Below are 13,530 nucleotides of genomic sequence, written 5' to 3'. Positions count from 1 at the left end.
TTAAATGTACACAATTTAACACTGCCACTACCTTCTACCCCCATCAGGTGAATGTTATGTACCAGCTGACAGATATGGGCTGTCCCAGGTGTGTCCACCCCACTTTGGACTTAGGTCACATGGTGTGAAACTGTCCTGTGATTATGTGTTTCTGGGGGCTGGTGACATGGAGCGCATCCTTGACCGGAGTGGCAGCTGCCACCTCCAATCGAAACTGGTAAGGTGGCACGGTGGTGGAGGGGCACCACAGGTGGGATAGGAAATGATGTTTGGAAAAAAATATATATCATTTACCTGCCTCTCAGCTCCCTCTGCCGGATGCCTCATTGCTCCTGCTTCTCTCGCCCCAGAAATGGATGGGCCTGAAGGCACAGGCTCCCCACCCGATCCAGACACTGCTCTCTAGCATGAGAGCAGCGCCAGGATGTGTCTGAGCAGCCTGGTTTGCCGCTAAGACAGTGCCTGGAAGCCTGTGGCATGTCTTGGAGAAATGTAAGTGTGCATGTCTCTTTGGCCAGCCTAAGATGGCCGGCCAAACTGACATGTGCACTTATAAGTGCACAGTACTCCTCCCTGCCATGGCCCGGCCCGCCCAGCCCCGGCTCGCCCCTCCCACTTTATCTGCATTGGATGTAAGCAGCTCAGATAGAAATAAATAAAATGCTAATAACAGTGTTTTATTATCGTTTTTTTATCATCGGCTTGGAGTGGAGCAACGCTCCTCTGTCATTATGGAAGAGCCGCAAGGCCTGGGAACTGCAGAGGTCTGCCTTCTAGGTGTTTATGGCCGACGGCTAGCAACGAAAGTTGGTGTACATAGCACTTGGCGCATCCAGCAGGGACATTGCCCGACATTGTAAATCTACTGAGTGCCCACCACATAGTTGATGGAAGGCAGAGGTGCTGATCTGGGTGAGGGTGGAGGAAGCAGCACTCTGACTTGAGGACTATAGTGGGCTCTACAGGAATCCAATTTCAGATCTCTGGCAGGCGGTAGTAACTAACTTTGAAAATGCAGATAGAGATGAGATATGAGTGCTCATGGACAAGTACGGGGTAGAGCTGGGGGCTGTTCACCACAGGTGGCACGAGATTTGGGGGCGGCGGCCTCCCCTGCTCTTACCTGTGGCCGTCATGGGGCGGCAAATACAGGAATCGCCAGCACTCCCTACTCTTACATGCAGCCGTCGCAGGGCAGCAAATGCAGGGACCGCCACGGGAGGTCAAAGATATAGCTACATCACTGTCAGGGACATAGTGATGGCAGCAGCCTCATACATGAGAAGGAAATGACAGAAAGCGGGCCGCGACGCAGAGGTGTAGGCTGGGATACTCTCACCCCACCTTAGAGAACATGGCAGCACACTCCTCCTGTTACCCCATGGAAACGACTACTGTAGCTTGAACGCCCCTGAATTTACAAATGCTTGGGAAAGTTAAATGTTACACTTGCTATGTTTACAATGTACAAGGGGGGAGTTTTCACAATGGCTAACAGAGACGAAGATGCACAGTAATGATGCATACCCTAACGAAACTTGTTGCTGTACTAACTTTATTGTTAAAACGAGAAAATGTAATAAATAAAGATTTTAAAACAAACCGTATGTGTTCCCCCTGAAGTAAGATTTTTAAAAGTATTATGTTGTGGATATGCTACGAGTTAACTTGTGTTACAAAACGAAATTCCTCTAGTGGATATAAGGGATTCAGACTACACTAAAAATAAGGCTCATTCCAATAAAAGTACAACGCTACATTGGAATCCTCTCAGAAGAGTTTGCGTATAAAACGATATCCATCAACATAATCCAGTAGTAACATACAGTAGGCATTGGCCAATGGATACTTGGTTTTAGTGCCATACTGTTGCCATGTATTGCTTCTGCTAAATGTGAATTGGCCAAGGAGCACTTATTTAGCATACTTTACTGAAAAGAGTAATAGTTCAGTGTTTTTGAATGTGAAGGGTAACAACGGAGAAGGAACTCAATGTTTTTAAACTCATTAATCAATCTGTAAGGGCATTGAAAGTATTTTTATGTGCATGAAAAATTCTCTTCCCGAAAACGATTAAAGAGAAATGTGTTATTGGTATAGTTGTTTTTAATTCAGCCAACCACGAAGAATTAAAGTAAAGGAACTAAGTCAGAATGGTTACGAAAATCATATTTTACAGGTCAAGATGCACAAGCATGATAAGAAATCACAGGTCAAAGGAGGAGACATGTCAAGTATCATGCAGGCTGTGATGGTTCAGCATCGATTTTTTTGTTGCTAGACAGATGCCAGATCAAGGAAGCAGATGGAATGATTTCCTACACATAGCCATAGACGAAGACGCATTGGGCAGAAGAATGTGGCACAGGACATGGTAGAAAAGCTGGCTCATGGTCATAGGCCTGGCATCACAGATCATGTTTTGGTAGAACATGGTTACAGGTTTCTTAAGTATGACTGAAGATGAAGTAGCTTTGGTGAGAAGTACGTCTCCTTGTGCTTTTGCACTCAATGTGAATGCACAGGTGATGTTACGTAAACAGGGATAGTTTATTAGTGTTTCAGTTGAGGTTAGAAGCTCATGCCATTATGTGAAAAACTGACTCATGATAGGCAAACAGAGATTGAGGTGAAATTCATGAGGCAGGGTGCAAGAGACAGGTCATGGTGGGATGCCAATAACCTTATTTGAAGCCATAAATAAGAGTGGAGGAAACAGAGGTCATGGTGGTAAACGATGAGCTGCAACATAGAAGCAGAGACCATGGTGAGCAAGCAGAATGTTGTTTGAGCCATGGTTTGTGCGCATCAGTGTGGAAGGTACAAATTGGGCATGGAGTACAGCAGATATAGTGGTAAGAAATTGTACTTTTAGGGACCACACACTAGGCTGGGAAACTATGGGCAAAAGTGTACAAGGGTTATGCTGAAAAGACTTTAGTTTAGGGAGTGTTCAGAATAGGTCAGCTCATGGTGGTTCCAATCATAATGTGCATGAGTAGATTTTATTGCAAAGAGAGGAAATTGTGGGGAGGTACAGTGATGGGAAGGGGGATCATAAAGAGGGGCTTAATCTGGTAGATAAGGAACACCACTCATACTTTTTTTTTTTAATTTAAAGCAACAATGGCACTGCGCCCAGACAGCCACGTCAGGAGTGTCAGTGAAGGTAAGAGCCCCATTCACGTTTACTCTTTCTTGTGCCTGGTGCCTGTGGCCGAAGGTGAGAAACCTTCATATCGTCCTAGTCCTCTGTCTCTCATTAAACTGGCCCTGAATTCCATAAGTGAGACCCCTTACACTCTTAAATCTAGTGCGATGCCATAAGTGAGAATCCTTATCCACTCATCTCCCACAGCTGGCACTTGTAGTAGGAGGTGAAGAGCTCATAGCAACCCCATACATTATTCCGAGCCCTATTAGTTGGTATATTTGGCACAGAGGTGTCCCTAATATTCATTGCCCCGTTTACTCTGTCCATGCATCGCTGAAGGAAGAACCCTTGCAATCAGAACGTCATACCTTATCCCAGTGACTGAAGCTAAATCTTACCCTATTTTCGCCCTCTGGCTTATAATTTCTAAACTTGCAGGTGAAAATGAGACATTCACAATACTATGAACTCTCTGCTCCTTTCTTACTGCTATTTTAACCTCTTCCAATGTATATATATATATATATTGCCAAAAGGTAGATCCTCACGTCGGATAACGCCAGCGCTCTCTCGCGGTGCGATGTCCCACGGCAGAGCCAAGCCGTTATAACTCCACCACAAATCCCTCCAGCACGGAAGGGAAGAATCGGGTCGCACTCACGTCTGGGGTATTTTGCAATTTTTAGATTTTATTTTTAGTTATAAATTCATCATTAAGGTATAGGCAGGCGATCTACGCGTTTCGGTCTTAGCATAAGACCTTGGTCACGATCAAGATGGCAATTGACAACAACAGTAGTAGTACTTTTTGAATTTACTGATGTCATTTCCTGTCTCTTTTTTTGTCAACCTCTTAGCATTATGGGATATGTAGTCCTCATAACTTGTTTTCTATATTAACTGTGCACAGTGAAAAAAACAATTATTAAATTAAACATTATGTGAATTAGTTACATATGAAACCAGAAACTGTTTGGTCACTTAATTTCAAAACATCATTCATGACTTAGAGTTATTCTCTTTTACTTGATCTTATTTCCGGCCAATTACTTTATCAGTTCATTGTCATTTATATATTCAGTTTTGCAATAATGAATTATTTTCTTTTCTTTATTTAGACATTCAATTTATCCACAATTAAGTCTTGATTTTCTTCCTTTTTCTACCCTCCTGTGGGTATTCATTGGCCCATTATTACCGTTCTTTTTGTTTCATATGCATTTTTGTGAAGGTGCTGTCTTTTACATCACAGAATATTTGTTACAGTTTTGGAAGGGATTTTTTGCAACTAATGGATCAGGTTTTATTTACAGATTTACAGATGGATACATCTCTTCACTTTGGTTTAATCCATTCGGTGCGAGAGTTCTCAAATTTAGGATGTGGCGTGATTCTTTTTTGCTGTAATAATTTTTCTCTATTTCCACCACGAATGGTCTCAATTCTGTAGAATTTCAAGGTTTTCCAGTCACTTGCATGGCATTGCTCCATGTGTTTAGCCACTGCATTCATTTTATCCTTATTAATTGTGGCCCGTACATGTTCCAGAATTCTTTTTTTTAGTTCGCATATGGTACTTCCCACGTTACTGATAACTCGTAAAAGCACATTCACGGTATATGTGATCGAATGTCCGTGTTCTTTAAAATACGTGGGAAGTACCATATGCGCACTCAAAAAAAGAATTCTGGAACCTGATTCATTAGTTGCAAAAAGTCGCTCAAAAAACTGTAACAAATTTTCTGTGATGTAAAAGAAAAGACAGCACTTTCACAAAAATACATATGAAACAAAAAGAACGGTAATAATGGTCCAATGAATACCCACTAGAGGGTAGAAAAAGGAATAAAATCAAGACTTAATTGCGGATAAATTGAATGTCTAAATAAAGAAAAGTCTCAGTGTCAAACATAACCTGTCTAAGCCTGAGTACGCACTTTGCACATGCCCAGAAACTGGTGCTTACTAATTCACATCACATCTTATAACAAGTGAACCATGTATATGTCACCATTTCCAACATAATTTCAAATTCCTCAACAGTGTATCCAGTGATAATACACAAAGTGTTATCCAACACAAATTATTTACCAAAAAAAGAACTGGAAGTGTACAACAGTATAAACCAATAAATATAAATGTACAACAGTAACAGTTTGAAGCACTGTGTTTTTGTTTATTTTATTTTATTTTTCATATCCTCATTTCTTGATAGCATCAAATGGCAGACACGATTCCCAATGCATTTCGGTATAGCCACCTTCGTCAGGGGAATACTGAAACAATATATATGGTAAAATGTATGTATAGTATACAAAGGACTAAGAAAACAATATTTTTCAACAAATAATAATTACAATGTTATTTTTAACAATGTTATTTGATAAAGTTGCTTTAACAAGAATACCAGGAGTATACAGGCCAAGCCCGAAAATGAGTGGCAAAAGTAAAAGCAATGCAAGAGAATGATAATTAACCTTACTCCCAACAATTGTATATGAAACATTTCAGGACAGTGAGTCCTTTTTGGACGTAATTCTAAGGCTTTACACCAGCATGGTTTCTTTTTGGTCTTTCGCATGGCGCTGAATCACGAACAGGGTTTCACTGGCACACAGGGCACTAGTTCACTCTGCGTGTTTCACAAACACTTGAAATGTTTCATATACAATTGTTGGAGTAAGGTTAACTATCATTCTCTTGCATTGCCTTTACTTTTGTCATTCATTTTCGGGCTTGGCCTGTATACTCCTGGTATTCTTGTTAAAGCAACTTTATCAAATAACATTGTTAAAAATAAAATTGTAATTATTATTTGTTGAAAAATATTGTTTTCTTAGTCCTTTGTATACTATACATACATTTTACTATATATATTGTTTCAGTAATCCCCTGACGAAGGTGGCTATACCGAAATGCATTGGGAATCGTGTCTGCCATTTGATGCTATCAAGAAATGAGGATATGAAAAAGAAAAGAAAATAAAGAAAAATACAGTGCTTCAAACTGTTACTGTTGTTCAGTTGTACAGTTCCTTTTTGGTTAATAATTTGTTTTGGATAACACTTTGTGTATTATCACTGGATACACTGTTGAGGAATTTGAAATTATGTTGGAAATGGTGACATATACATGGTTCACTTGTTATAAGATGTGATGTGATTTAGTAAGCACCAGTTTCTGGGCATGTGCAAAGTGCGTCCTCAGGCTCAGACAGGTTATGTTTGACATATTTATGTTACCTGGTGGGGGCTAGCCAGGTTGTACTGAGGGCAGCACCTATCACAAAACAGAAGATCACGTTTAATAGATAGGTTTACTTTTTTTTAAAACCAGTTACCTTTAATTTGAAGGTGTGCAGGTTATCGACACCCGTTTACAGAGCATAAATAAAGAAAAGAAAATAATTCATTATTGAAAAACTGAATATATAAATGACAATGAACTGATAAAGTAATTGGCCGGAAATAAGATCAAGTAAGAGAGAATAACTCTAAGTCATGAATGATGTTTTGAAATTAAGTGAACAAACAGTTTCTGGTTTCATATGTAACTAATTCACATAATGTTTAAGTTAATAATAGTTTTTTTCACTGTGCACAGTTAATATAGAAAACAAGTTATGAGGACTACATATCCCATAATGCTAAGAGGTTGAAAAAAAAGAGACAGGAAATGACATCAGTAAATTCTAAAAGTACTAATACTGTTGTTGTCAATTGCCATCTTGATCGTGAACAAGGTCTTATGCTAAGACCGAAATGCGTAGATCGCCTGCCTATACCTTATTGATAAATTTATAACTTAAAATACAATCTAAAAATTGCAAAATACCCCAGACGTGAGTGCGACCCGATTCTTCCCTTCCGTGCTGGAGGGATTTGTGGTGGATATATATATATATATATATATATATATATATATATATATATATATATGTGTGTGTGTGTGTGTGTGAGTTATTGTTCCTGTTAACATCGCAAACTAACGCTATGAAATTGTACTTCTTCTGTCTCTAAATTCGACCCAACTCTAATCACTCATCAGTTTATTACTCAGATTGCCTAGCCCTTAAGCCTCCTTTAGGCTATTGAATGTGAAAGGTAACCTTTCAAGGTAGTTCACTTCTGATTTGATTATGCTTCCGGTTTACATAAGACATGTCTCAGGCTTGCAATCTACATTTTAGGTTTTGGAGTGCATCCGCTTTTTCTGAAAGGTATTAGGTTACAAATCTTGGGTCGCAAATATATCTTTGTGGACTAGTAATAGAACAGTAAATCAGCTAAGACATTTGATCCCAAAAAAACGTTTCTGCATTTGTGGATATAAAAGGTAATTTTCACATGATTGAAAACACCAAATTATATGATCGCAGAATTCTGTTTGTCTCATCCAATACCTATCATTCTGAAGGCCAAATGCCAATTCGTCCTTAGTCTTTCTGCTGGAGCTTAATGCTTGAACTCTTGCTATGCATTACTCCATTCCATAATATAGCAGCTTAATGCCACTATTTTCAGTATTGATGATTGGTTTACACCTTTAGGAATTAAAGGGCGGTAGTGACCAGTATGTAAAGTTCCATAGTTATGTTTACAATTCCCAAACTTTCTTTTTTCAGGGTCTGGGAGAGAATAGTGAAGGACATCTGCCTAGTGAGGGAATGTATAAGTCTGGACGAACACTATGGATACTTGAGTGTCTGTCTGAGTTTATGAGACCTTGTGATAAGGAATATTTTGAATGTCAGACACAGATGGAGGGAGGGAAGTATTCCATGATTTCGAGAATCTTTTAATCTTAGAGCCTTTTTTTAATAATGGAATAAGTTGATGGTAAAATATCGAAGAAAAGAGCAGAAATGTTGAGTTCTGGAAACCTTCATCACGAGGTATATGCATAGGTGTTGTAGTGGTTCAAAGGCCTTAAGAAGAAGTATATGGAGGAGGGGAGAGAATCTTCAGTACACATTGGCTTTGAATTGTGACATACTACAATGCAAATGTAATATTTGCATATAAAGGTGATTTGAAGCAAAGACTATGTGAGTGTTGGACAGTGAGGCGCAAGCCTGTGCGAGGTGAATAGTTAAGTGCGAGCAACCCTCTTCATCCAGTAACAAAATACTATTTAGAGAATATGAAATACCCCTGATTAGAAGGGAATTACATGCCAACATGTATATGAGCCCTGGGTGAAGTATAGGTTTTCAGTGTAATAGACTCCTTGGATGTGCACTAGATGCAAAAGACAGTGACGTTGATGGCCAGAAAAGGTGTGATTTTAATAGCTAACAAGGAAAAAGGAATCATTGAATATGAGACTGCTTTGAGGCCCAGGCATCTTTCAGATAATCAGAATGGAACTGAGAGTGACAGAGTGAGACATTTTTGAACGGTTATAAAGTCATAACCCCAAGGAGGATAGTATTTTTCTTTTAAATACCACCAAACAAGTGGAATAACTGAGTGTGACTGCTCCTTTTTGTCCAGAAGGAGACTATTGGATTTGCTTAATGGGCCCCATAAGTGAGAGATATGGACTTGAGTATGACAACTTCCCTCTATCCCAAGCAGCAAGTGATCTGTGGAAGGGACGGATTTAAACAGGAAACCTTTTAAGAGGAAAGAAATTATTGAAATTGCCATTTCCAAGACAGGGAGATACCTTTATAAGAATACTGTTTTTTCATGTGCTTTGGTTAGTGTACGTTTGTTTTTACTTTTAGGGCACTATACTATAGATTTCACATTAACTGTCAGTGCCAGTGCAAGTAATCACACTGTAGTTAGTGTCTTGGGAGTGACTGTCACATTTCCACTGAATGTGGAGCTTGCTCATTCTCTGTTTGCAGGACTCATCTCTCTACGTTCAATTAGAATGACTTAGTTGGGAAATAACTACAAAAGGTCTATTCAGGAGGGTCCCAGGGAGTAATTCCTTTGAAAATATCAAGAAGCCACTGTGTTTCTGCCATAATGGTAAGAGCATGGCCTGAATGAACTAGTCTGAAATGCATAGTGCTGCAGATCAGTATAGCCTTTTTAGGGCTCGCGCAGCGAGAGCCCTTTTGTGTGGGGTTTCAAAACGGATCCTGGAATCGCAGTGCGTGTGCTTTTCCTTTTGGCTTCCGCGATTGGCCTTTGTGTCCATGTTTTACACAAAGAAGGCACGCAATAGGCCAAAGGCGGGCGCATTGCTCTGCCCATGGCCTATTGGTGTTTATTACGCGCACCAAAGGCCATGTGGTTTCAATTATCGTGCCCAGACACGGGCGCGATAATTGAAAGCACGTCTCGCTGTGGCGCGCGTGCATCACTCGCAAGCTTCTTTTTTTTGGGGATCCATTTCGCAGTGAAGCAACTAAATGAAAGAACCGCTGGCGTTGTTTTGTTTGCTGGTTTCATTTTCTGCTGATTTGTGTACTTGGGTACCATCGGCTGTCCGGCCCGTTGGGTCCTGATGTGGCGGTGAGTAAACTTAACCATTACGTTTGCGCCCGCTGGTGTGTTCCGAGTACAACACATGTTCTGTTGTTATTGACTGGGATATCGCATGCGATGTGAATTCCATAGATGGAATGATCAGTGTAGGCATACTAATAAAATAAACAATAAGAACGTGGGTGTTTGTCAAACTGGAAATAATGGAATCCTTGGTTACCAGACGCTGTAATTGTAGCTGCCATGAAAGCACCCATGTCCGTCTGGTGGCCTGCATCAGAAGGGGCTGTGGGTCGAGAGGCCCTCTCTGCGTCTTTGGGTTCGGGAGGTCCACGTTTGACGAGCCTCGAAGCACTCCCTGCAACCCATAGCGGTAAGTGCTGCGGACAACGGCCGTCCGACCTGGTTCGATGGAGAATTTTCCACTGGCGAGCGCGGGCCAGGGCAAAGTGCAGGCGGGTGCTCCCACGCCTCTGACTGGTTTTTCTACAGATCGTGCAGTCCTTATTAGAGTTTTCAGAAATCTTGCAGAGTTGATACGTGGATAACAAATCATTAAAAAAAACACTTCATGCTAGAACCGCTCTTGTAAACAACCTTAGTGGCGTGGATGGATTGAGGGAGGTGTATTTGGGGTAGATGCCCTATACGTCATTGCCCTGCCGCCACCCACCCCCTCACCATGTGCCTCAACACCGAGCAATAAATGCAGCAGGAAAATATATATACCCTTCCTTAAGCCTTATTTCTGCTTATAATACTTAAATGACTGTGTGTGGACCTTAAAAATCCCTTCTAGAGACGCGACCGACCGACCGACCTTGGATAACTGTTACCACCACGTGGCGATGTAGGGATGAAAGTTATTCAAAGACAGTGATATCTTGTCTAGGTTTTAGGCCGTTTTGAGGCGCACTATGTGTTTTTCATCTGAGAGTCTTCGAGATAGTGTGTGCGTATTTTTTTGAACAGTGTATTAGACTCTGCACCAGTAAGTGTGTGCACAAGTTTTACCCTTACCCACAATGGAGAGTGAGAACTATCACTACACAGAACTGTGGGGTTAGTCACTAATGGTTGCAGAGGTGTTTGCGGGAACCTGCATATTTTTCTGCTGCTTCTGCAGACTTTTTATAATGGTAAAGAAATTGAGGCAATGCTTTGTGTCACGCACGCGCTCTACAAAAATTTCATAAATATTGTGGCCTGATGTTGGCGTTTATCATGTGTGGGGGCACATGCTTTGTAATATTTTCTTCGGGTTATAAAAATTTGTATAGCTAACCCTGTCTAAAATCCTATGTGCACTGAATGATTGTGCTTATGTGCATAATAACCTGTGCAAGGTCACTGCAAGGTTCACATGATCGTGGTTCCCAGCGGAATGGAGCCAGAACATTGTGAACTAAGTATAGGCTGACAAGAATGTTTTGTTCTGAATTTAGTTTGCAAAAATATCGCCAACTGGAGGATGTGGCGTAATGGCCAGAGCTTCAGACTTCGGAGCTCGGGAACCAGATCCTGTGATTCTCGGCAAATCACTTAATCCCCCCCTGTCTACCAAAAATGAATGTCTCTTTGTGTAACGTGACTGGTGCTCATAAAAAGCGCTCCAATAAATTCAGGTCGAGTTTGCACTGTATACAATTGTAAAAAATGATAGAAAATCTACACCCAATTGGGTGTTAGTTTTGTAAACAATATTTAGGACACAATGTTTGTCAGACAATATTTTTGACAGCAATTTCTGACTTACAACCTTTTCCAGCATGAGGTTTAAGACTGCAGTCTAAGTGTGTAAAGCAAAGTATGGGAACTGTGATCCAGAGTACAATGGTCGTGTGGTCATCGAATGTGGGGGCTGGGCAGAGAAGTGGCTAAAAAGAACAAAACATTCTGTAATATGTATTTGTGGCTGCCATGCCAGTGGTTCCACTGAGACCGCATTCCCCAGGACCCTCATAGCTGGCAGGCATGTGGCGGGTGTGGTGTGGGCTCTGCGGCAGTTTAGGGGCATGAACACAGCGGGGTTTGTGGGAGTTAGGTTTAAATTAGGCACTGAGGTGGGTTCCGAATGCAGTGGAATCAAAATCCTAGCCCCTGATCTCGGATTCCTTGCTAAACTAAATGTGTGATCCTGTATTGGGGGAAAATACATGAATGCATGGAGGAGATTTGGGGGGTGCAGCTGCGGCCTGAGGCTAAAAGATATCTTCTAAATATTTGGGAGCCCACGGACCTAAACACAAGAGGTAGGACCTGGGTGACGCTGGGGCAGATGGTCGCCAAAAGGAACATTGCCAGGCACTGGGGAGCGACAGCGCCACCAAAGTTCAGTGCCTGGAAACAGGACATGGACTGGTGTATGGCAAGGGAAAAAACGGTGTACGTGGCCCGTGGATGTCCTCGAAAATGGATACAGTTATGGACTAAATGGAATGTATACCATGGGAATATATGTGAGCCCCCACTGGCCCCCTCCCTAGAAGAACAAGCAATGCTTAGCAGTCCCAGAACTGAGACAGCACAATAGTGTGAATACGCTGTTACACAACTGCTATAATTTGTGACCAACACTGTACCTTGCGGAAAGAAAATGTACGCTTGTATGCCACTGTCTTTTGTTATTTGTTTAATAAAAAGATTTCATATAAATGTGTGATCCTGGGCAAGTCGCTGTATCTCAATGGGCAATGGTTCTACTGTCAGACACAGGTACACGGTCTTACACTTACAAATACCTGTTTCTGCTTTAGGCGCTAAGAGTAGAGCTAGTCTTTAGCCATTTTGAAAATAGAAGTATTAGAGTGACTTGGCCAAGTACTAGGAATGTGAAAGCACCCAAGTCATCAGAAGGGGCTGTGGGTCGAGAGGCCCTCTCTGCGTCTTTGGGTTCGGGAGGTCCACGTTTGACGAGCCTCAAAGCACTCACTGCAGCCCATTGCGGGAAGCGCTGCGGACAACGTCCGTCCGACCTGGTTCGATGAAGAATTCTCCACTGGCGAGCACGGTCCAGGCCAAAGTGCAGACGGGTGCTCCCACGCCTCTGACTGGTTTATCTACAGATCGTGAAGTGCCCAAACCAAAGGGTGCGTGTGTGTTGGTTTCTGTCACAGTGATGCGTGTTTCTACATATTTACTGAGAAGAAATTCGGGTCGTACAACCCCCGGCCGTATTTATTAAAACATGAAAATAAAATAAAATTGAATTAAACAATATTTACACAATTTACACAGAAACGTAGCATGACATTTGATATGTACAGATATAAGATGGCTAACCTTAACATATTTCTAATACAGAGTATTTCCTATCTGAATCTAACATCTGGATCATAATCATACATTAATTACTTTCTGCGTATCTTATTTGGGCATACCGCAAGGTCGCTAATTGGTGTCAGATCCTTATCAATTAGCCACGCCCTCCCGTAGGAGTGCGCATGCGCAGAGGGCCCGTTTACCGAGAGGGTATTTCCCCCCCCCCAGTTACCCCCATACGCTCCCTGAACTCCGTTAAAAATGGGGGTTCTTGCACTCTGCGCCATTTAGTGATGTCATCATGCCAGTGCGGGGTGGCCAACCAGCCTAAAGAAAGCGTGACTCCCCCTTCCCCGCACCCATCCAGCCAACCGGATGTACCGCCCCTGGAGTTATAGGAGAGACCCCTTGTCCCTCCCCCGGGGCGACCCCATCCAAGAATGGCGCCGCCCCCTAAGGACCTTAAATTTACTGCTCACCAGTCATGACCTTTCCGCCTGACCAAGGAATAGCAAATAAATACGACGATTGGTGACCTGTAAACGGGAAAAAGCCTAAGGAACAAAATCATACTGTCAACTTTATAACACAATAACCACTTTGCTACAGGGGATGGTGGGTGGGCAAAAAAGGTTGACAGCCTCCTAGAGGCTGGGTGCGGCAGGCCTG

At 41.9% G+C, this 13,530-nt stretch overlaps 1 protein-coding gene across 1 annotated transcript in view; it reads left to right on the top strand.

The window, feature by feature from the left end:
* The window catches only part of SCUBE3 (signal peptide, CUB domain and EGF like domain containing 3), a 1,455,403-nt gene that overhangs the window by 1,038,765 nt on the left and 403,108 nt on the right, over positions 1-13,530 (top strand). Inside the window, exon 6 of the mRNA XM_085651134.1 lies at positions 3,122-3,169. Within this exon, the coding sequence (XP_085507260.1) occupies positions 3,122-3,169 (48 nt within the window). The remainder of the gene's footprint in view (positions 1-3,121; positions 3,170-13,530) is intronic.

Source organism: Triturus cristatus, chromosome 1_1 (assembly GCF_964204655.1).
Source record: "Triturus cristatus chromosome 1_1, aTriCri1.1, whole genome shotgun sequence".
NCBI classification, from domain to species: Eukaryota; Metazoa; Chordata; class Amphibia; order Caudata; family Salamandridae; genus Triturus; species Triturus cristatus.
The sequence above is the reverse complement of the archived record's forward strand: the minus strand, read 5'-3'. Positions and strand labels throughout refer to the sequence as shown.